Genomic DNA, 25,435 nt, shown 5'->3' on the forward strand with positions numbered 1-25,435 from the left:
TTGCTATCTTTTGTCTTTAAGGGTCGATTTCTTTCCTTAGAATATTATGTGTGCGTGTGTGTGCATTTGTGTGCGGGTGTGTGCGTGTGTGTGCGGGTGTGTGCGTGTGTGTGCGTGTGTGTGCGTGTGCGTGTGTGTGTGTGTGTGTGCGTGTGTGTGCGTGTGTGTGCGTGTGTGTGCGTGTGTGTGCGTGTGTGTGCGTGTGCGTGTGTGTGCGTGTGTGTGCGTGTGTGTGCGTGTGTGTGCGTGTGTGTGCGTGTGTGTGCGTGTGTATGCGTGCGTGTGCGTATGTGTATGTGTATGTGTATGTATGTATGTATGTATGTATGTATGTATGTATGTGTGTGTGTGTGTGTGTGTGTGTGTGTGTGTGTGTGTGTGTGTGTGTGTGTGTGTGTGTGTGTGTGTGTGTGTGTGTGTGTGTGCTGCATGTATGTGTTAGAGAGATGTCTGAGTATATGTACGTATTTACTTATACACATGTGGCTACATTGATCTTTACTTGATTCAAATTTGCAGGAAAAGCTACATTGGCAAGATCCCGTCTCTCTGTCTCTCCCTGTCAGTCTTAGTCCAACTTATATATATTTTTAATTTCTATTATGTATGTCGTTCAAAAAGCTGATGTATCTGCATGAAAATTTGTCTCTTGATATCCTTCAAACGTTTTATCTTTTTCATGTTTTATCTTTTCCACGATCTCTTGTCACTCCCAAATCCCAAAACAAGGAGATATTTTTTTCTCTCAATTCTCTCCACTCCTTCCTTTGTTGTGAACACAGCGAGCTTGACACATCTCTTTCTTCTTTCTCCTAATGAGGCGAGATCCAGTTTCTTTAACCTTTCCGTCTTACAATTTTTTCCGAAAGGCTGGAGACCATTTTCTTTCTCTTTCTGATTATCATTATTCGCTCTACCTCACCTTTATCCTTTATCTATTTATTCATGTATTCGTTTACTACTACATTGCTTCTGACCCAGGGGGGGCAGTGGGCGGGATACAGGGATGACCCGTCGTCCACGAGGAGCTAAGATGAAAGGGGGGAAAGGGTGGGGGATGAGAGTGGAATGGATGAACAAAAATCTCTTGGTATATAGACAGAGATAGATTTACTGCCCCAACCCTTTCTCCTTAGGTAATTTCAACGTGAGCCTCAAGTCTCGCTGGCCCTTTGATTAAGAATCGTCCTTCTTTTGCGTCCAACGTTCGAGACTTTGGGCGCGTTTTTGCGGTCGTCGACCACAACCTTTTCATAGCCCTTGCGGGCGCCAACTTCCATGTGGCTCTGCTCGTCATGTGGGCTTAGTTGTAGTCAATGTTTTCATCGTGATGATTTGGTTGAACGTCACGAATTTCCCCCTATCTGAAGGCTAGGACGATTCCCCTTACAAAGGACTTTGTAGCGTGGAATCTAATGAACCATGCCCTTGGTCGAACCCGCAGGTGGCAGGGTTCGAACCACCGTCACCTCGACCTTCACTGCTAGTAGCGACGCCTAATCTGTGTCTAATGACAATAGCAGCGGTGATAGTGGTGTTGGTAGTAGTGATATTAGCAGCAGTAGTGATACAAATAGTACAATTAGTTGTTGTCTTAGTAGTTGTAGTAGTATTAATATTAGTGTAGAGAGAGAGAGATATTGATTGATCATGGTCTGAATCATGTGCTGCAGCCGTGATCGACAGCTATTACGTCCCTCGATGGGAGATCTAATTTCGTATAGAGACCAATCTGTGAACGACACTTTAAAGTTACGCAAAGAACCCCATTTCCATTCTCAAAGCAAACAGTAACGACTCACAGTGCTAATAAAGCTTTCTAGTCATAATCCGTGCTCGATCTCGGACAACCATGCGAGAGGTTGAGGCGCTAACTGGTATATCAGCAAGCCGTGTGTGTGTGTGTGTGTGTGTGTGTGTGTGTGTGTGTGTGTGTGTGTGTGTGTGTGTGTGTGTGTGTGTGTGTGTGTGTGTGTGTGTGCGTGTGCGTGCGTGCGTGCATGCGTGCGTGCGTGCATGCGTGCGTGCGTACGTAAAATTTCCCTCTCCAAAGTTCCCAAAACCAATGAGCACCCCTCCACTTAGAGGTGGCGTCCCATGGACTGGCACTCCGTGTCTGGACTGGCCCCAAGATCTCACTGTCAACTTTTCACGCTTTACCACCACTTCCAGAGACACAGTAGAAACGTTTGAAGAACTGGCGATATTGCGTGATTGTGGAATTTATTCCAGAGACAAAGAAAACAGAAAAATTGCATTTGCTCCTGTCTTTTTACGACTAACTGGTAGCATAATAATAGTTCCACACTCACACAGTACTGACAGTAATTCAAATATTTCTTCTTTGCTAATTATATTGGAGGAACAGAACATCTTTTCCGGTTGACGATCAAAGAAACTGAAAGTAACAATACATGTTTAACTGAAATACATAGTTATGGAACAAGCTTTCCATACAAGAAATATGGGAGTCCAAATAAATAAAAACAATCCAACAATTTCTTTAATCTATGCAATGAAAGCTGTTTATGTATGTGTAATTATGTTTAACAAAATCAGACTATGTTTTAATGAAACATTTATGCTTATCATGAATCATGTGGTGGTGAACCTGTCTGGCATTCTAGTGTGCGAGTCTTCAGATCTTTCGAAATTTATGAAATTTCGGATAACAAAATCATGGTCTAATATTCTGGTAAGTTTTCAAAAGTTGGGCCGCGCGGACTTGCTGCTCTGGTTCCCGACAGGCTTGACCAGGCGATGAAGTCGATCCTTGGTGGATTAATCAAACTCATAGACTCTTTCCTTTGTCTATTGGTGTTCGATTACATCAGCAGGCATTCCTCGGTCTGCTTCCACCTTCTGACTGCCGGCACCCTCGTTAGCTTCTACTTCGTATTAGTTGAATTGCTAACAAATCATTATTCGGTGGGGGTTGGCAGCCTCACAATTATTCATAATTTAATCTAGTGACATTAAAGTTAATCATTACTATATAATATCGTATTTTCATTAGAAATATGTGTAGTTGTTTCTTGTGATGTAATTATTATTCGTATTAATCTAAGTATGGAGAATATCTTGTATATAGGAAAAGGTGTTCTTTGGAATCAGAGTATTTCACGGTTCAGTCACGTGAAGGAAGAGCTTGGGGGGCGTGTGTGTATGTATGTTCGTATGTGTGTTGCGATGTAGTTTTCCGTGGGCGATGTTGCAATATGTGAAGTTATAGGTAATGGTTACAGGCGGGGAGGTGACTCAACGTCGGCCTAAGAAAATCTGTTTGCTGCAATTGAAAGGGCTTTGCCCTACCAACGGTTTCTCACTTTCCAATGACTGGGAATGGGATGCTAAGTTTTAGAAAACTCTTTTCTGGATGCAAGAGACTCACAATAGACAAAACTATCTGTATAAAAAATATAACCCGTCCAGAATTATGACTTCATCCTTCGATATATAAATAACAACATGAAACATAAAATCGAAGGATCATCTTTGATGCCTAATTGGATATCAACTGTAGTCCATTCATGTCACGACCATGACCACTTTAGGCAACTTTGGTCATCGTTTTTTTTTTTTTTTTTTTTTTATGAATATAATTCGGTTGAAAACAAAATTTTTATCTCCATACCGTTTCTAGTAAACATTATCCTCAAAACAAAAATATACTGGAACCGAGGTGCATTATAAACATCTTTATTAGGGAATTCAACTTTCTTAGATTTTTTATTTAATTTATTTACTTATTTATTCATTCATTTACCTATTAATTTTTCCACTACTAACTTCAACATATCTTAAAGAAATTACATGTCACTGTCCACTTTAAATATGAAAATATTTGTAAGGTTCAAGGGGCATAAAATGAAAAATGTGCACAGAGAAGATTGAAAATTAAAAGCACATTGTACAGGAACTTTGAAAAAAAAAATCAATTATAGTTTGATTAGAATGTCTTAACCTTTCCTGATATCCTTTTCTTTCATATCATAATGTCACCTACATAAACTTACGTACCACTCACACTGAAGATTCTTGACCTACATTATAAGAAGTGGGAAGGGTTTCTGTGTCAGACAACAATCACAAGACTATTATTGTGTCTATATTGACCCTTCCAATCCGGATAACGTTCCTCGCGCAGACTTCAGTCAACTGCTCTCTGCTCCCAAAGCTGCTGCTCCTCACGGCTTTGGCGACGCCAGCCAGCTCCTCAGTTCCTGAGCTAAACCTCAGGCGTCAGTCCAATCCGCGCAAGTCGCGACAAGGCCGTGGAATAGCGAAGGAAGGGACTCGGAGCGGCTGAGTCGATACCATCCACGTGAACCAGTCGTAGGACGCCCGACTCATCCCCAAGCGCCAGGTTCTGCAGTAAACAGAAGATGCATTGATGTTGTTGATGGAGAGATCAGGCATGATGTGAATTACCAAGACAAAGGCTTTCACCAAGTCTATGAAAAAGAGAATTATCTGTGCTGTACAGTTGTAGACACTTTCATGAACAATGTTTAACACCTTCAGCAATTGTGAAGATACGTATCTTTATTCTGGGTTTAATTAGGCGCCTTAACTCCCTCATCTAATACAAAACCACAAGCTGATGGTATAGAAACGTCCCACATCAATAAAGTACAAACAACAATCCAACGCTTCTAAAGGAAACCAGCGACAATGCAGTAGCGAGATTTTAGCAAGTATAACTCAAAACAAAAAGATATAATTGCATAAGGTAAAAATTTTGCGTATAAAAAATGCATCGCTATTCTGGAGAAGAGAGAATGAAAAAACGACCCGGTTGAGATTTGAGAGGAGAAAAACAAATTCCCTTCAAGCCTTGAGCAAAGAAGATATGAAGAGGATGACAGCGGAAAGCCAGGTAAAGGAAGAGAGAAGAAAGGAGGGTGGGGAAGACAGAGGAAGGGGAAGGAGGAGGGGAGAGAGAAGCTGGGCTGAGGAAGTGATAGGATAATGGAGAGTGAGGACGACAGGGAGATAAGGAGGAGGAGACGGGGAGCACTGGGGAGAGAGGGAAAAGGAGAGAGGAAGGGAAACGGGGAAAGGGCGAGGCAAGGAAATAGATACGTATATACATACATAAATACATACATACATACATACATACATACATACATACATACATACATAAGAAAAGAGGGATGGAGAGAGAGAGAGAGAGAGAGAGAGAGAGAGAGAGAGAGAGAGAGAGAGAGAGAGAGAGAGAGAGAGAGAGAGAGAGAGAGAGAGAGAGAGAGAAAAGAGGGACAGACATAAGAGAGAGCAAAAGGGGTGGCGGAGCCCTTTCTATGAGATTAGTAAAACCAGTAAGACAAGGAGACCAGGTATTGACTGCATGCAAATGAAGGTAGTGAGATGCAAGAATGTTTTCATTGTTAAAGGGACGTCTGGCATTCGAAGATAAAGTCCGAGGTCAGGTGTCGACCTGAGCCCTTTCGAGATGAGCTTCATAACTCGTTTTCTACTCCAACATTTGGTATTGATTTCACCACAGAATCTCCGATTGCATTCCTGTTATTTTTGTTATTGATTCCACTCGTGGGGACAAAATACATGCACCTGCTTGTGGTGCATCTGGGAGACGGGCGTCGGGTAGAGCCATCTCCCAACCGCCCGTCGTCAAGACCCGTTGACATATTCATTTGCATCAGGAGGTGCAGCCTCAAGGGGAACGAGTCGTGGAGGACAGAAATACTTTCTGGTATGCTCGTATGTTTTCGATGAGCGTTTTATGTTCGATTATTAAAGATTTACTTATCTATTTATCTATTTATTTTATTTATTTATTTATTTATTTATTTATCTATCTATCTATTTATTTTTATTTATTAACTAATTTATTTTATTTATTTATTTATCTATTTATTTATTTATATATCTATCTATTTATTTATTTATTTATTCATTTTTATTTTTTATTTATCTATTTATTTATATATCTATCTATCTATCTATCTATTCATTCATTTTCTATTTTTTACATTATCATTAGAGAAAACCATCATACGTTTCATTTATCAAACCAATAAGACTTTACCAATTTCATCATCATTCAAATTAAACACACATTATAGCCGAATGGAGACGAACTAATTACATTACAGCACACGACCCAGAAGAAAACCTTGCGTATGCTTTGTTCTCGTTCTCGCCAGGCGCCTCACGTCACCTCTCGAGTGGTTTCCGAACCTAAAAGCTTAAGAAGAGAAATGTCGTTATACAAGTGAGACCTTCACGTCCCTTTTGTCCCAGTTGGTTGGTAGGTCAACCTGATCAAGTGTTAATGAATACTAGATTTCAAGAATCGTACCATGATCTGCAGGTGTATGAAGGGAAAGCCAAACCCAAAGCTTCACGAAGCGTACAGGCAAAGAGAAGTTTATGAGGGAGGTGGAGGCAGGGAGGAGGCGGAGGAAGAGGAGGCAGGGAGAAGGAGGAGGAGGAGAAGGAGGAGGAGAAGGAGAAGGAGGAGGAGGAGGAGGAGGAGGAGGAGGAAGAGGAAGAGGAAGAGGAAGAGGAAGAGGAAGAGGAAGAGGAAGAGGAAGAGGAAGAGGAAGAGGAGAAGGAAGAGGAAGAGGAAGAGGAAGAGGAAGAGGAAGAGGAAGAGGAAGAGGAAGAGGAAGAGGAGAAGGAAGAGGAAGAGGAGAAGGAAGAGGAAGAGGAGAAGGAAGAGGAAGAGGAGAAGGAAGAGGAAGAGGAGAAGGAAGAGGAAGAGGAGAAGGAAGAGGAAGAGGAGAAGGAAGAGGAAGAGGAGAAGGAAGAGGAAGAGGAGAAGGAAGAGGAAGAGGAGAAGGAAGAGGAAGAGGAGAAGGAAGAGGAAGAGGAGAAGGAAGAGGAAGAGGAGAAGGAAGAGGAAGAGGAGAAGGAAGAGGAAGAGGAGAAGGAAGAGGAAGAGGAGAAGGAAGAGGAAGAGGAGGAGGAGGAGGAAGAGGAGGACGACGACGACGAGAAGTGACTAACGACGCAGTTCGTGTTAGTTGACAGGAGACGTCAAGAGTTCAAGTCCCGCAGTGCGTTTCCCAGGAATTAACCAAAGAGTTTGTGAGGCGGCCGGAAAGTACTCAAGAACCATCTCATCAACATGGGACACACTGGTGACCGCCACTAACCTCGGCTGCTGCACCAGAGAAACAGACAGACAGGCAGACAGACAGACAGACAGAGATAGGGAAGGACGGAGACAGTCACAGAGACGGAGGCAGTCACAGTCACAGAGACAGTCACAGTCATAGAGACGAAGACAGTCACAGAGTCAGTCACAATCACAGAAACAGTCACAGCCACAGAGATAGTCAGTCACGTAGACAATCAGTCACGGAGACAGTCATAGTCACAAAGTCACAATTACAGAGACAGTTACAGCCACAAAAATAACCTCAGTCGCGTAGAGAGTCACAGTCACAGAGACAGTCATAGTCACAGTCACAGAGAGAGTTACGGTCACAGATACAGTCACACAGTCACAGAGACAGTAACAGTCACAGAGACAGTCACAGTCACAGAGAAAGTAAAAGTAACAGTCACAGTTACAGAGATAGCCACATTCAGAGTCACAGAAAGTCGCAGATACAGATACAGTCACAGTAACAAAAGTGCCACAGTCACAGACACGGAGACTGTCACAATCAAAGACACATTCACACAGACAGTCACAGTCACATAGACACTGTCACACAGGCAGTCACAGTCACATAGACAAAAGACAGTCACAATCACAGAAAAGTCACAGTCACAGAGACAGTCACAGAGTCACAGAGACAGTCACAGAGTCACAAAGACTGTCACAGTCACAGACAGTGACAGTCACAGTCATAGAGACACAGTCACAGAAACAGTCACAGAGAGAATAACAGTCACACAGACACAGAGACCATCACAATCGCAGCAACAGTCACAGTAACAAAAACAGTCACAGTCACAAAGACAGTCAAAGTCACAATCACACAGTCGTAAAGTCACTTAGACAGTCAGTCACAGAGAGTCACAGTCACAGAAACAGTCACAGAGACAGTCACTCACATTCAGTGTCACAGGCAGTCACAATCACAGTCACAGAGACAGCCGCGTCACAGTCACCGAGACAGCCATAGTCACAATTACAGAGACAGTCACAGTAAAAAAAAGTCACTGTCACAGTAAGTCACAGTCACAGAGACACAGTCACAGTCACAGAGACACCGTTACAGAGACCAGTCACGGTCACAGAGACGGTCACACAGACAATTACGCATAGACAGCCACATTCAAAGAGACATTCACAGTCACATTCACAGAGACAGTCACAGTCACAGTCACAGTCACAGTCACAGTCACAGAGACTGTCACTGTCACTGTCACTGTCACTGTCACTGTCACTGTCACTGTCACTGTCACTGTCACTGTCACTGTCACTGTCACTGTCACTGTCACTGTCACTGTCACAGTCACAGTCACAGAGACAGTCACAGTCACAGAGACAGTCACAGCTAGAGGTAGTCACAATCATAGTCACAATCACATAGTCATTGTTACAGTCAGTTACAATCACAGAGGCAGTCTTTAAGATTCTAGATAGGTCTTTAAGATTCTAAAGGGAATTGACATCAAACGTGACAAAATTTTCACACTGAATGAGAATCCGACAAGAAACAATGGTCTCAAAATGTTAGGAAATAGATTTAATTTGGAAGTTGGTAGAAACAACTTCGCCAACCGTGTAGTTAATGAATGGAATAAACTTCCTGCAGAGGCAGTGGATTGTAGTATAGTTTGAAGCCTTAAGAATGCTGTGATGACTGTCATTTATTTTATATTATTTGTTTATTTGTTTTGTTACCATTTGTCTGTTTGTTTATTATTATTTACTTGATTCTCATTTATTATTACATCTCAATTTATTATTATTTACTATTTATCTGTTTGTTTATTATTTAACTATACCTATGCATTTATTTCTATATTTTATTTATTACTATTTACATTGTTATAATTTTATTTATTTATTTATTCATTCATTTATTTATCTATTTATCTATTTATTATTATTATAACTTTTTTTTGCATCCAACCTAGTTATGGACCAAAACGTCTCCTGTCGGCATGCTCCGCCTTTGTAATCTTTGTCACTGAGACGGAGGGAGTCGAAGCTACAGAGACATTCACAGTCACAGAGACATTCACAGTCACAGAGACAGTCACAATCACACAGACAGTCAGTTATACAGACAGTCACAAAGATAAAGACAGTCACAGTCACTGAGGCAGTCACAATTACAATTATAGACAGTTATAGTCACAGTCAGAGAGACATTCACAGTCACATTCACAGAGACAGTTACAGTCATGGTCACACTCACAGTCGCGGTAACAGTCACAGAGATAGTCACAGCCACAGTCACATAGTCATAACCAGAGTCACAGTCACAGAGATGGCCACAGAGACAGTCACAGATACAGTCACTGTCACAGTCATAAAGACAATCACAGTCACAGTTATAGAGACAGTCACAGTCACTTTAATAGAAACAGTCACTGTCACAGAGACAGTCAAAGTCACAGAGACAGTCATAGTCACAGTGACAGTGAGTCACAGAAACAGTCACAGTCAAAGTCACAGAGACATTCACAGACACAGTCACAGTCTCAGAGGCAGTCACAGTCACAGAGGCAATTACAGTCACAGAGACAGTCAGTCACAGACAGTCACAGTGACAGATATAAACACAGTCACAGAGGCAGCCACAGTCACAGAGGCAGTCACAGACAGTTAGAGTCACAGACAGTCACAGTCACAGAGACAGTCATAGTTACAGAGATAATCACAGTCACAGAGACAGTTACAGTCACAGAAATAGTCAGTCACAGAGATAGTTACAGTCGCATTGACAGTCACAATCATAGAGACAGTCACAGGCACAGAGAGTCAAAGTCACAGAGAGTCAAAGTCACATGAATAGTCAAAGTCACATACAGCGACACTCCTGCAGTCACAAACAGTCGCAGTCACAGAAACAGACACAGTCACAGACAATCACAGTCATAGCAAGTCACAGTCTCAAAGATATTCACAATCACAGAGACCATTTCAGTCACAGAAACTGTCACAGTCTCCGAGACAGTCACATTTCAAGCGACAGTCACAGTCACAGAGATATCCCCAGTCCCAGTACCAGATGCAGTCACAATCACAGTCACAGAGACAGTCACTGTCACAGTCACAATCACAGAGAACAGCACAGTCAAGGTCACAAAGACAGTCACAGTCAAAGAGACAGTCACAGTCACAGTCATAGAGACATTCACAATCATAGAGAAAGTCACAGTTATAGGCATACAGTGACAGAGAGAATTACAGGCACAGGCACAGCCACAGTCAAAGAGACACAGTCACAGAGACAGTCACAGTCACAGAAATATAGTCACAGAGACAGTAATAGTCACATAGACAGTCACAGTCACATATTCCAGTCCCAGAGATAGTCACTATCACAGAGTCACAGAGATAGTCATAGTCACATTCAGAGTGTCACAGTTACAGAGACATTCACAGTCACAGAGACATTCACAGCCACAGAGACATTCACAGCCACAGAGACATTCACAGCCACAGAGACATTCACAGCCACAGAGACATTTACATTCGCACAGATAGTCACAGTCACAGAGACGGTGACAGTGACAGTCATAGAGACAGTCGCACGGCCATAGTCACACAGACAGTCATAGTCACACAGACAGTCACAGTCATATAGACTTTCACAGTCACAAAGATAGTCACAGTCACAGAGATAGTCACAAAGACAACCAGTCACTGTCACAGAGACTCGTAGAGACAGAGACAGAGAATATAGGTTGGCGGGTGAAAGAGAATAAGTTAGGTCTTTTCTTGATTCCTCTATGATCGGGTTTTACCTTAGGACTTCGTGTTCAAATAATACACTCTAAAGAGATCACGCATCTTCTGTATAGACAAATTAAAAGCACAGAGTGTGATGTCATGTACGGCATTAGATGTATTACATGAAGTTGAATTTGTTTGAGAAAATATCTAATATTTTACTGCCAAAAGTGTCTTTGAAACTTTGATGTGACTGTCACCAGGCGATTTAATTCAGCTGAAGGGAGTCTTTAGCACCCGTAAGGCATGAGTGACAAGCTGAACAGACTGAAATTTTATTAAAGATAATTTATCTTTAAAGAAAAGAGCAAACTTTTTGTATTAGGAGTTGCCATATCCTATGCAAACTGATTACGCTTAGTTTTTATTTGTTTGTTTTTTCACTGTCTTTCTCTTTTTTTTTTTGGGGGGGGGTGAGGGAAGCTTAACCATAATGCCTCTATGACGGTGTTTACTGATTTTGATTTTTACAAAGGATTACAAAAGAAGAGAATAGTAAACAATAAACAAACGGTCCATAATAATTTGTATTAAAAAACAACAACAGATAAATAAATGTGAATAGATAAATAATAATGAGTAAATAAATAACATGAATTGAATAGGATAAATGCCAGGCATTACAGCATATTAATTAGGTGTTTGTCTAAATGAATCTTAAAACTTCGAACTGTACTGCCCCTGCAGGACGTTTATTCCATTCATTTAATACACGGTTGGCGAAGTTGTTTCTACCCCGTTCCAAATTTACGGGGCAGACGCGGTGGAAATGGGGCCTCAGGGGAAATCCAACAGCCAATTTAGGGTCTGTAAGAATGAAATAGGAAACAATGTATGTCAGAGAAAACCTCCTCCCCGTCGCCCATCTTAACAACATATCTAGAATCTCACCTCCATCTCTAGGTGTGCAGCCCCTTAGTGCTGGTATTTGGTCCCCGGATCAGGTCTATGGGTGTATAGACTTTAACTATTCCCACTCTCTCATTTGTTTTGACATAAGGAGAGATGGTAATTTATATTGTCACGTATCTTCCTTTTCTTCGTGCTGTTCAGAAAACACTCCAGTATTTCTTCCCAGAGATTTGTTCCAGAACGCAAGGACCGATGCCAACTACTATGGGGCTGCGGGTTTTTCGTCAGTGAAACTGGGGCAACAATCATCATTATCCTGTACATCTGAATATCTAGGAATAAGGGGCTCGTTGGAGCTGATCTAGAAGTAGTGCATGCCTGAAAGCACAGGAATATGACCTAAATGATAATAGGGAACAGTATAGGAATATTCATATACTAAACAAGACAGATCAGAACAATGACAAGAGAAAAACAAAAAAAGAAAGAAAGAAGGAATAACACAAGAGTTATCAAGAATGTGGCTATATTTTTATTCTTTTAGACGCACTACTCTTTTCCTTTTCACTTTGCAGATTACCACTGTTTCGCCCTCGCATGCAAATGCAAAACAAAAGCAGATTAGAAAAAGGATCAAGGAAGTTTGTGGTGCGTGCGTGTTTTCTCTGACAGATAATAAAAACGTTCGAGGTCAGACGTTTTGAACTACCATGTAGTTCTTCATGTAGATGGAACGTTTTGTTACTAAAAAACCTAATACATTTTCCTATATCAAAACATATATTAAAAAGTAAATGCCCAGTTGACATTGTTACATTTGAAGTCTCCTTTCAATACATACTCTATATACACTTTATAATTCTATCCGTTTTCAGTGTTTGTTCAAGATCTTTCAACGCACGTGCATGTATATGTAAAATGTAAACATTTACACGATCTATTACACATTGAATTTGTCCTTTGAAATGTCATGTAAAAGTCCATACTACATCAGCCTTGAACTCAACAGCTATGTTACTTATACATTCTAATCCCACCTACCTTCGTGTGTGGGCTGAAGGCTAAGGCTGAGGTGAAAGGGGCGGAGAGGCTGAGTAGGGGAGAGTGGGTCGAGGAGGAAATGTCCCAAAGTTCGAGGCCGTCTGAGTGGCAGCCAGCGATGAGATTCCCGTACCAAGGAGACCACTGGGCATCCACGTACCCAGTTAGGGTCCCCTAGTCGAAGATGAGCTGGTTAGTATCATAAATACGAACATGATATTTTGTTTATGTTAGTCTACATGAGATTAGATGTAATTTAAATGTTTGATTAACTGATTGATATCAAGGTCAACGATAGACGTTTTCATGCAGCTCAATCAGTTCATTGACATATTCGGGGTTAAAATGGGTCTCGGTCAATCAAAGCCATCTTCAGAAGAGAGTCCGTTCCTCAACTTCACAAAATACATGTGAAAAGACTTAAAAAAATGTATTACGTTAAGAAGTATAAACAAAATATTCGGCACAATTTAAAACGAATTAATCATCGACGTTAGTCCCGACGATGTTTAAAAATACATGACAGTATTTCTCTGAAAAAAAGACAAGAAGGAGCAACTTGGAGAAGGCGATTTTTTCTTCTTCTTTTAGAAATGACTTAGGATATTCTTTTTCTTTTTCTCCTCAACACCATCCTGATGGGATGACCCTTCATCTACGAGGAGCTAAGATAAGAGGAAAAAAGGTGATGGGTATAAGTCCAATAGGTGACAGTGGGTGCAGGCCTTTGACTTGGATATCTTCCTTATAAGGGGAAAGAAGCCATTGGAATATAGATGGCCCCTGGAATGAGCACAATCGTATTGTACTAAATAACACAAATTTGTAAAGTAACTTATATATCTGAAAATGTGACATTCTGTTTATTTATTGTTTTCAAGACGTTTTTGTCTCCGTTCGACGATTTGATTCACCTTAAACGTTTCCCTTGCAGTGAGTGAATAGTAAATGTGTGTGTGTGTGTGTGTGTGTGTGTGTGTGTGTGTGTGTGTGTGTGTGTGTGTGTGTGTGTGTGTGTGTGTGTGTGTGTGTGTGTGTGTGTGTGTGTGTGTGTGTGTGTGTGTGTGCGCGCGCATTTGTCTTTGTCCTTGCTCATGGAGGACACTAAAGGTGTGTGGTGTTTGTAAAGGTTTCTTGCTCTGAGTGGGGCTTGATCTTGGGCATACTAAGCTGCAAATCACCAATTTTAGCCAGTGTACCAAAAACTTGTGCTTGTGTGTGTGTATATTGCTTAGTTTGTTTGTGTGTGTGCGTGTGTGTGCATATGGAAGGTCACAGCCTTACCCTTAGATCGAGCCATATATGAGGTATGAGCTTTCATCATGGAAGGGAATTGTTGCTGGCACAACTCCGGTGCACGCACGCACGCACGCACACACACACACACACACACACACACACACACACACACACACACACACACACACACACACACACACACACACACACACACACACACACACACACACACACACACACACACGCACACACACACGCACACACACGCACACACACACGCACACACACACACACACACACACACACACACACACACACACACACACACACACACACACACACACACACACACACACACACACACACACACACACACACACACACACACACACACACACACACACACACACACACACACACACACACACACACACACACACACACATACACACGTGCGTTCCTGATTGGATGCAGTTTAGCGTCCCGTGCGCCTTTGGGACTGGGGAATCTGCCCCTACATGGCTGGGTTTAAATCCGGAATGTACAGTAAACGGCTTCAAGGAATAAGAGTCTGTGAAGGTCTCTTTATATTGTCTAATATTGTCGCTCCTTCTTCTAGATTCTAGTAGGTGAGGGACTTTTACATTCAGTGTTGTACTAGTTATCTTTGACTCCATTTGGTAGGTAATATGTTAACAATTTCAAAATATTTCTTTCATCTTTAAGGGCCCCATTCACGACAACGATTTTCAACCCCAACCCAGATTTCCAACCCCAACCCAGACCAAATTTTCTCGTGGATGGGCTCCAACAACCTCCATCGCAACCCCGATTTGCAGGTCGTGGTTGGGGTTGGAGTCGTTCAGATTTTCCTGATATTTTGTGGGCGGAGCTTTATGTCTGTGTTGGGGTTGGAGTGGTGGATGGGTGCGGACAACCAAATCTATCACTTGTGCCCAAAATTTCGTACCGTGCGTTTGTAGCTATAGTTGTGCTGCCTAACTAAAAAAATGGAAGCGTACAGTAAAGATTTCGTAAGAGAGATTATTGAGATATACCGTCAACATCCATGCCTATGGAAAGTTAAAAGTAAAGAATACTCGAATAAAATAATGAAAAACAATGCTTATGAAATACTCGTTTCAAAATTTAAGGTGTAATAGCCTTCCTCATCATCGTATCCTGTTTTTTTTATGATTGGTGTTACCAAGGACAGAAGTTCTAAAAATGTGGATTCATCCATTCTTAAATAGTTCATATAGTCTTTAGGCTCTAGTCTCAGTTCCTCTAATAATTGATTATGGGATAGCTTGTTTCTTTTTTGAAGCCAAGACTTACACCACTTTGACTTTTTTTCTTAGCTTTCTATCTGCCTCTAAAAAAACAGCAATATTAAAAAGATCGTCAGAGTCGAGATCAGACATCTTATCACAATAGAACTGCGGATCAACTGCGAAAAATTGGACAATTGGTTGTTGTTGTTGTCGTTCCCTAGACTGTCTGTCCGAGCAGTCCCGTCTCCCCAAGGAAGGCCACAGCCGAAACTGGGTTTTCCCACAAATCCTTTATAGAGTGTATGTTGTGTTGTTTGCGTGCATGATTGTGTATAATGCAGTCTTCCATTATGTGTTGTATGGTATGGGGTGAAGTGTTACATCCTGGGCAGCTGTTCACAACACGGTCACTGCAACAATTGGTTGTTGCAGTGAGTGGCGAAGCCGCCAACCACAACTCCAACCCCGACCATGTTCGAAATCTGGGTTGGGGTTGAAAATCGTTGTCGTGAATGCCCTTTACGTGACTCTTATTGGTCAATTAGAAATACCACTTTCAAGGGTGACTTCCCATCACTAACCAGGCAAACAACAGCAAATCGGTGTATAAACGAGAAGCACAAACTCAAACCCTTCAACCCAAGGATAGTCAGCAAAGTCCGAAGCATTGCAGCAACACACAACCAACTTCTCTGTAAACTACCAACCCAGCATCAGAAAACAGTGAGAGATATAGAAAATCCAAATAAGTAAAAAAAAAAAAAAAAAATGGCCGAAACAGTAGTATCATTTGAACTTCTCTGTCTACAAGAAAATATTATTCTTAGTTATATTGACATATGTAAATGTTTAGGAGACACATAAATAGATATGTTGTTAACAAAATAAAAATGCGCTGAAGAAATAATGGCCATGAAATGCAGTACATGTATATAAGAGCTTCCTGTTTTCTATATCCTTCCATGAAGCGTCGCATTATTCCAAAGCCTCTCTTTATTCAGCTTTCTATCTCTTCGAAGCCAAACTTACCACCTACATTCTCTCTCTAAGTACTCCATCTATCTGGTAGATAGCTACTTTTCATATTACCCGTTGTCCCACACCACTCTCCAGCTGCCACTTGGTGACCTTTTATTCCAGATTCCAAAAGTCTTATCCAATTATATATTCAGGAAGTCGGGGTCGCAGATTAGTGATTTTTCCTATCCTCGGGAATCGGTTCGATTGCAGGTTTCAAGGCTTTTACAGTCTCTGTTGGTGTAGTGGGTTAAGGCTCTGTGAAGTTGATTTTACGGGTGGCTTAAAGCAGTGGGTTCGAATCCTGCATGCGGCTGTCATAAAAGTTATCTCAATATATTGTACACAACTTACCAAAGTCCCTTATACCTGCTCCATAAAGCCCTTATCCGTCCGTTGCCGTCCACGTCTCTGTTTACAATAGCCCCGTCTCGCTTTCGTCTTATACCTAACATTACCGGCACTCGCTCCCCCTCACCCTTGCTGCAGACTCCTTTGACCTCCTGAGATCTCTTCCATCAGTCCTCTAAGGTGCTCGGTGACGTCGATCTGCTCAAGGTCTCTTAGTTGTACAATTACACCCGGAGCGCACCAACGCCTGTCTTATTTTTCATGCTCATCTTCCCACGTATTTCATGTACCTTCAAAGCTATACACATACAGAAGCGCGTATGTAATTCACCGTTGTCTTGGATTACGTGTTGGACTCGTGATCGACACCTATTTCCCTCCTAGAAGAGAGCTCAGAGTTTGTGTGTGTGTGTGTGTGTGTGTGTGTGTGTGTGTGTGTGTGTGTGTGTGTGTGTGTGTGTGTGTGTGTGTGTGTGTGTGTGTGTGTGTGCGTGTGTGTGTGTGTGTGTGTGTGCGTGTGCGTGTGTGTGCGTTTGTGTGCTTATGTGTGTGTGTGTGTGTGTATGCGTGCGTGTGTGTGCGTGTGGGTGCGTGTGTGTGTGCGCGTGTGTGTGCGCGTGTGTGTGCGTGTGCGTGTGCGTGTGCGTGTGCGTGTGCGTGTGTCCGTGCTTGTGCTGTATTTAACAACAGCTTCCTATAGATACACATGTGATTTGAAGTATGCGAGACCGGTCTTACTGATATTATGTTCAAAATAGTGCGTACGTGCGTATGATTATTCATTTGTAGTCATGTATTAAATTCAGATGTTTATGCATGGTTCCTTTTCGCGTGATACTCTTGTTAATGGCTAATTACCACCAACCAATGTTTGGACTAATCAACTATAGTACTGAATTTGAGTTTCACGTAAGAGGTAGTAGCATGTTATCTCCTTTCCAAAGTATCTCCTACAATGAGGTATTAAGGGCGTGTATTAGGATTTTTATGTTCTAGCAAAGGCTATGGAAAACGCATAAAATATATTAATGGCATATATATATATATATATATATATATATATATATATATATATATATATATATATATATTACTCATGCATATACTCGTATTTGTATTTACATACATATTTATATTTATCTATATGAAAAACGAAAAGAGCATAGTAAGGAATTTTTTTTTTCTGAAAACCTTAGTGGAACGGAAAATAGAGTACTATTCACTAATGAAAATTCATTTTAACTCGCTCGTATACGTGGGTTTTCTATAATCACAAATCATTTTTCTTAGGATTTGAGGAGCGTTATTCAATGTATAAAGCCTAAAGACACGGATCACTTCAGAGACGAGAGGTGTTCAAGTTACTTAAGAAGTCTCAGGCATGAGGAGGCACTAATGAGATCATGTAAGGAATACATTACGATTTTTTTTTTTTTTTTTAAATTAAACTCAAAGTGCCTCTTCGGATGGCATCGCTTAAGAAAAGGGATCAGTAGGAAGGTGCTTGAGTGAGGTGTGATATCTGGCTTCCCTCGTAGGATTTTGAGACGCTAAGTATTACGTAGAAAGATGAAATATGAAAATAGAAAATGGCTTTTGGCGTCTATGCGCGTAAAACTAATAACTTTATTCAATTTTGTTTTTTCGCTTTTTTATATACAGACTTAGGTTTAGAAATCTTGTACTAAGCGCTTAAACTATCGGTTGTTTTTAAAATATGTCAGACAACATTATGGATGGGGATGATAGGTGACAATGGACATGGAACTGCCTAGTGTAGACCTTATGGTCTCTTGCAGTCTCCTGTATTCTTATTTTCTTATATATTTCTTCGTATATTTCTTAGCGAGTAAGTGGAGAAAAAGAAATGTATATTTTTCAAAGTTTTGTCCTTGATAACTATATTGTGTCTAATGTTGCATATGCACCATTTACGTATTCTTTTTAGTACATAAAATTTTGTTTACTAACGAAGACTTCATCTTACTTAACTCTGACAATTTTTCTCAGAATATTTGGTCTTTTTATCTTCTTTTTCACTTTGTTGTACAAAGTTAGTTTTCATTTTCATACAGTCGTTAAGTAATCACGCTTTTATAATTTAATTTTTGTAATGGCATTTTAAGAGTTCATTTGTTTCAGTCTATTTTTTATATTACATTTTAATAGGTGTAATTCAATATCAATTTAATTTTATTATTTTTCTGATCCTGATTTTTTCTTCTTGTTTCATTTGCTGTTTTATTACACTGCAGATTTTTTTAATTCTGTGTTGTAAATGTATTTATTAATTGTAGTAGTTTTTATTTGAATCCCCTTGTATCATTTACTCTTTTCATAATTTTTTTCTGTGTCTCTTGATTCAGTTAAGGACTAAATAAAACTTTTCAAAAATCTTCCAATCTGCTCTGACAACGCATTTTAGAAAAAAAAAGTCCAATTTCAGGTAATTAAATTCAGCTAAAGGTAGAAAATTGTACTGATCTAGGCCGCGATTCTTCCTCGATTTCGCTTCTCCAAACGTGTTAATGGACTCCTCTCTAAGTAATTTCTCAAGTTATGTACATTTCATGTTTAAAGGATTTTGGTGATATTTTTACGGACATGCGACACGGAGCAGTCTTTCAAAAATTAAAAGAAAAAATATCCATTCAGAGAACAGAGTTGTCCAAAAACTTTTATCCCTTCTTCCTTAAATATCTCCTTTTTCTTAACTTCAGTGTGTGATTTTATATTTGCTCCAATAACTTTCTCAAGTAACTAATAACAATTGATAAAAAAAAATCGTACTACTACTACTACTACTACTACTACTACCACCACCACCACTGCTACCACCACCACTGCTACCACCACCACTGCTACCACCACCACTGCTACCACCACTTCCATCCTTGTGGAACCGTTTGGTGAAAAACGTCATGTTCATATCGTACACAGTGCAGTGGCCACCCTCTTGCCAACTGATCGACTACGCTTGTATATTCTATATCATTTAATATTAATTTAGTCTAATACAAAATTTCATCTGTCCTACTTTCTACTACAGTGGTAATAGCCATAGTAGCAGTACTGTTAGAATTGTTATTACCAGGACGAGTTGAGTTACTATTACCACGGACAATTGCGGCACTATTACCACGACGGATTGCGTTACTATTACCACGGCTGATTGCGTTACTATTACCACGACGGATTGCGTTACTATTACCACGGCTGATTGCGTTACTATTACCACGATTGTTAGCCTTTCTGTTACCGCTATTCATACTACTACTACTATAGATATTACTTCTACTAACCCGTGTTAAGATTACCTAACTGTTGAGGCATCCCACTTGTGGAACGAAAAGGGGCATTTAGACGGTCAAACGATTTGACAAACCCGGTCTGTTAAACAAGTGTTTGAAGTGGTTTGACCGTGTGAATAGGGTATTTGGTTGTCAACCACGTTCAACAAACGTGTTTGACGACCAAATACCCCATTCACACGGTCAAACATCACTTCAAACACTTGTCTGACAAACCGGGTTTGTCAAACTGTTTGACCGTGTAAATGGCCCTAAAATGAGAAACCGAAAAGCTGTGTTGTGGGGGTGAAGTAAGATGTTATTCACTCTCTAAGGTCAGCTCTCCTATGCCTGAGATGTACGCAGTCCCCACCCACTAAATCACCACACATACAGAAGTTAAATTTTGAGCAGACCATAACAGAAATTACGAGAAATGATCTTTTGTATTAGGTTTCATTAGTCAATCACAGTCATTGGCGAGAGTAGGGCCAATGAACTGTGTCTTTGGGAGACGGATCGTGGCTGCTTTCACCACGCAACCCTATTTCTACTACTACAACCACTATTTCTATTACTACTACAACCACTATACTACCACCATTTCAACTACTACTACCATTTCTCATACTACTACCACTACTGTTTCTATCACCTACTAAAGATAAAGGAGACAAAGGAGAGCAGATGTGAAACAGGGTAAGAGTATGACAGAAAATTTTGAACGTAATAAAAAAATTTTTTAGAAAGAAATTAAGAGAGAAAAGGAGGCGAATCAAGTAGAGAAGAAAAGGTAAAAGGTGCAGATGGAGAGATGATAATGGAAGAGAAGGCATTAAGAGGAAGATGGGCAGAGTATTTTTGGGAGTTGCTAAATGTGAAGGAGGATAGGGAGAAAAAGGTAGTTGTAGTGGGAAATGCTAAGAAAATGTCAGTGATGTGTGAGGAAAATGGAGGAGAAATAAGGAGGGATGAAGAGGAGGCAGTTAAGATGATAAGAGCAGACAAGGCACCTGGTCTGGATGGATGTCATACAGAATGTCTGAAAAAAGGAGGTACAGTGACGGTGGACTGGCTGGTGAGGTTATTTGATGTTTGTTTAAGAGAGGGTAGAGTGCCGGAGGACTGGAGGAGTGCCTGCATAGTTACACTTTACAAGGGAAAAGGGGACAAGTGTGGGTGTAATACTCGTAGTTTCAGAGGGATTAGTTTGTTAAGTGTAGTTGGGAAGGCTTATGGGAGGGTCTTGATTGAGAGGATTAGGAGAGGAACAGAGGGAGTAATTAGTGAGGAACAGTGTGGGTTTAGGACAGGTAGAGGTTGCGTAGATCAGATTTTTGTGGCAAGACAGATATGTGAAAAAGCTATAGGAAAAGGTAAGGATGCGTTTTGGGCTTTTATGGATTTGGAAAAGGCTTATGACAGGGTAGACAGGAAGGTACTGTGGGAGGTATTACAGATATACGGGAGAGTAGGAAAGCTTTTAGGAGCTGTCTAGAGTTTTTACAAGAGTGGTAGAGCGTGTGTCAGGATTAGAAATGGAGTGTGTGTGTGGTTTGAGGTAAAGGTGGGACTTCGCCAGGGATGTGTTATATCACCCTGTCTGTTCAATTTATACATGGACGGGATGGTGCGAGAGGTAAATGCAAGGGTGATGGGTCAGGGATTGGAGATGGTTAAAGAAAATGGAGAAAAGTGGGAAATAAGCCAGCTGTTGTTTGCGGACGACACTGCGCTTGTAGCAGGATCAGAGGAGGGATTGAGAAAATTAGTGACAGAGTTTGGGAAAGTGTGTGAAAGAAGGAAGTTGAAAATAAATGTGGGTAAAAGTAAGGTGATGAGATGTACAAGGAGCGAAACTGGCAGCAGTCTGAAGGTGAGTATTAAGGGAGAGAGACTAGAGGAAGTGGATAGTTTTAGATACTTGGGTGCGAATATGGCAGGAAAGGGAGGAGTGGAGGTGGAGGTAGAATGTAGATTGAGAGAAGCGAGTAAATACCTTGGCGGATTAAAAAATGTAATGAAAAATAGCCATTTGGGAATGAATGCTTAGAGGAGATTGTATGTATGAAGGAGTGATTGTACCGACAGCACTGTATAGCGCAGAAACATGGAACATAAGAGAGGAAGAGATGAGGTGTCTGAGAATTTGATCGGCGTTGCTAGGCTAGAGTGAGAAATGAGGTGGGGAGGAGAACGGGGGTGGAAAGGGAGTTGGGAGATAGGGTGGATGAAAGAGTATTGGGAAGGTTTGGACACATGGAAAGAATGAGTGAAAACTAGTAAAAGAGGTGCGGAAGGCAGATGTGGAAGTAGTGAACATGAGGCGCCACCTAGGATGAGATGGATAGATGGGGTAAAAGGGGCTTTGGGGAAGAGAGGAATGTCTGTTGAGGAAGGACGGGAGAGGACAGATGACAGGGGTGAATGGAGAACGGTTGCATATGAATGATGTGATCCATGAGGTGGAATGGGTGGGGGATGGGGGGTGAGAGAGTATGTGTGAGAAAAAATTGACGCAGCCTGAAGGGATTTCTCCCCGTCTTCTCCTATTATGCATGAGGGGACGGAGAGGAGGGGGTCGCCGATTTAATGAAGCGGCCTGGCTGTGGGTGTGCTGTGTCTTGCGACAAGATGCAGGGATGACCCTTCATCCAGGTGCCAAGATAAGAGAGAGGGAAGAGGGTGGAGGGAAGAGGGTGGAGGGAAGAGGGTGGAGGGGAGTGGAGTGCGATAGGGATGGAATGGGTGGGAGTGGTTTTTATGCCTTTGTTTTTTGGCTACCTCCCTTATAAGGGGGAAAAGCCTTTGGTATATGTACTACTATTACTACTTTTTATATTTTGATAACCTCCATTCTCGTGGAACTGTGTGGTAGAAGCAGTCAGGATTTGTCTCCCACACAGTTCATTAGCCCTTCTCTTGGAAATGACTGGTCGACTACCTTTTTATATTTTGTATTATTTTACTTTAATGAATAGTAAGACAAAAGTTCATTTATCCTATTTTCTACTACAGTCTACTCAAAATCTAGGTATATGTACTGATTTAGGGGTGTGGAGACCTGGTACCTCTCAGGCATAGGAGAGCTGATCTTATGAGTGAGAATGACGGTCTACTTCTCATCCACGCCACGGTTCTATTTAGTTGTTTATTTTCTGCCATCACCTCTGCCAGACGAGCGTAGAAAGCCTTTGCCCATGGACCCTTCTGCCTGAAGTCACGAAGGGTATCAGTGTGAAGGAACCCTGATCTACATTTCGTACACGCTCTTCGTACATCCTGATTCTCATCTTCCTTTCGGGTGTGAGACGTTCCAATAGTTAAAACATTGCCACAGGGGCCATTGAATCAAATATTTTTATGTCAAAGAAAGCCAATTGTCCCCGTGTCATACCTCTTACGCTGACGTCCACTCGTGCTTCATCTGATGTGTTGAAAGTGCGGTGCCTCAAGTTCTCGTCCCTCATAGTGGAAGTAGTGTTGGTTCAGTGGTCACACCCTTGTATACCTCTAAAAGCATTTGGGCAGTGAGATCCTAACTCCTACTAGCATTTGGGCAGCAAGATCCCTCTACTACTACTACTACTACTACTGCTACTGCTACTGCTGCTGCTGCTGCTGCTGCTGCTGCTGCTATCACTATAACTATTACTACTGCTTTTATTATTTCGACCTTTTCTATTACTATCACCACTACTATTATTAATACTATTACTTTTTTAACGCCATTCTCGTGGAACTCTGTGGACCACAAAGTTCATTGAGCCCGCTCTTGCCAACTGTGGTCGACTACCCATTTATAATTCATATTGTTTGAATTTATTTAACTTAGTAGAAAATCTCATTTATCCTTCTTTCTAATACTGTCTGTTCAAAATCGAGGTTCTATATATTTGCTGATTTAGGTGATATTGTACCTCTCAGGTAGTGGAAAGCTGATCTTAAGAGTACAATATTCTACCCCTCATCCACGACATCATATTTCTTTTTGGTTGTTTCTCTCCTGCCATCACCTCTGCCAGAAGAGCCTTTGTCCACATTCTGTACACTTTCCTCGTACATCCTGATTTCTTCATTCTCATTTCGGGAGACGCCTCAATAGTTCGATTATTGTAACGGGTCCATTGGATCAAATATCTGTAGGCCACGGAAGGCCAATTGTCCCATGTCCAGAAACCTCTTGCGCTGACGTCTGTTTGCATTTCATCTGTGTTGGAGGTATGGTACCTGATGTTCTCCCTTCCTAGGGGGGAATAGTACTGGTTCGACGAATGATCATATCCTTTCATAACTCCCGAAGCAATTGGGCAGTGAGATCCCTCATTAAGTCATATCTCATGCACGTGAATCCACCCTCCTTGCATATCACCGCATGGTTTGGATCAAACTGTGTACCACAGGAACATCTGTTAGGTAATCCATTAAATGGCCTTCCAGACCTTAGGGTTACGGCATCCATGAATTCTTTTGTTTAGGTTGAATTCCTTTCCTCTGATTTGTAGTGCAGTCAGCCAAGTTGATGCCCCCTCTTACTGTACCATTGCTATCTTTTTATATGATTCGATAGCTGTTCCAATAAGGTGCGAAGCTGCTCCTGCCTCACTTCCCTGCCCTTTGATATGTTTCTTCTAATTTCTCTTATTTCAATCACGTTGGATTCCTGTTGATCTTGTGACGCCATGTTGTTGGTCAAGGAGGACGTGAGTTTCAGGGAGTTTTAATGTTCTATGATGGCAAGGTTAAGCGAGTTTAAGATGCCTAGCCCTCCCATTCTTGATGAAAGTTCAGTTAAGTTTGTTTACTGTTCGTTTGGTGATGACCGTAATTAGGTCACTTCTGATGGTTTCTTCAAGAGGATTTAATTCGGTGATGTTCGGTACCGTCCTTAAGATGTAATTCCATTTGTTTTTGATACCATTACAATATGAATACGGTTCAGTCTTTGCAAAGTTGGCTAGTAGCCTATAACCTCTGCCACTCATTCATTAACTTTGTATTGCTATTACCACTACTATTATGACTATATACTCCTACTACAACTATACTATTACCACTGATGCTACTACCACTATTACTATTGCTACTACTACTATTGCTACTTCCATTATTACTGCTAAAACTATTACTACTTCCAATACCACTACTACAGCTATTACTACAATTACTACTAACATTACTGCTACTATCATTATTATTGTTACTAGTACTACTACTATTACTACTACGTCTGCTAATATTACTACTACGTTTTCTACTAGTTCTACTACTACTATTGCTATTATTTATACTATTTGAAATACGTGGATTAATACTGCCAATACTGCCTCTATTACTACTAGTGCAACAACTTCTACTAGTGTTACAACTTCTACTACTGTACTCTTATTAACACTGCTTCTACTATGTTTAATGGTACTACTGCTACAGGGAATACTACTAATACAATGACACGATTGCTTTTATTACTACTCCGG

General features: G+C 41.0%; 1 protein-coding gene across 1 annotated transcript in view; it reads right to left on the minus strand.

The window, feature by feature from the left end:
• Window positions 1-3,794: 3,794 nt before the first annotated feature.
• The window catches only part of LOC143020917 (uncharacterized), a 442,767-nt gene continuing 421,126 nt past the window's right edge, over window positions 3,795-25,435 (minus strand). Inside the window, exons 14-15 of the mRNA XM_076177865.1 lie at window positions 12,788-12,961; window positions 3,795-4,369 (exon numbers count right to left, since the gene is read on the minus strand). Coding sequence (XP_076033980.1) covers window positions 4,229-4,369; window positions 12,788-12,961 — 315 coding nt within the window. The 3' untranslated portion in view covers window positions 3,795-4,228. The remainder of the gene's footprint in view (window positions 4,370-12,787; window positions 12,962-25,435) is intronic.

The sequence above is a fragment of the Oratosquilla oratoria genome, chromosome 3 (genome assembly GCF_046742065.1).
Source record: "Oratosquilla oratoria isolate Oo_2021 chromosome 3, ASM4674206v1, whole genome shotgun sequence".
Lineage (NCBI taxonomy): Eukaryota > Metazoa > Arthropoda > Malacostraca > Stomatopoda > Squillidae > Oratosquilla > Oratosquilla oratoria.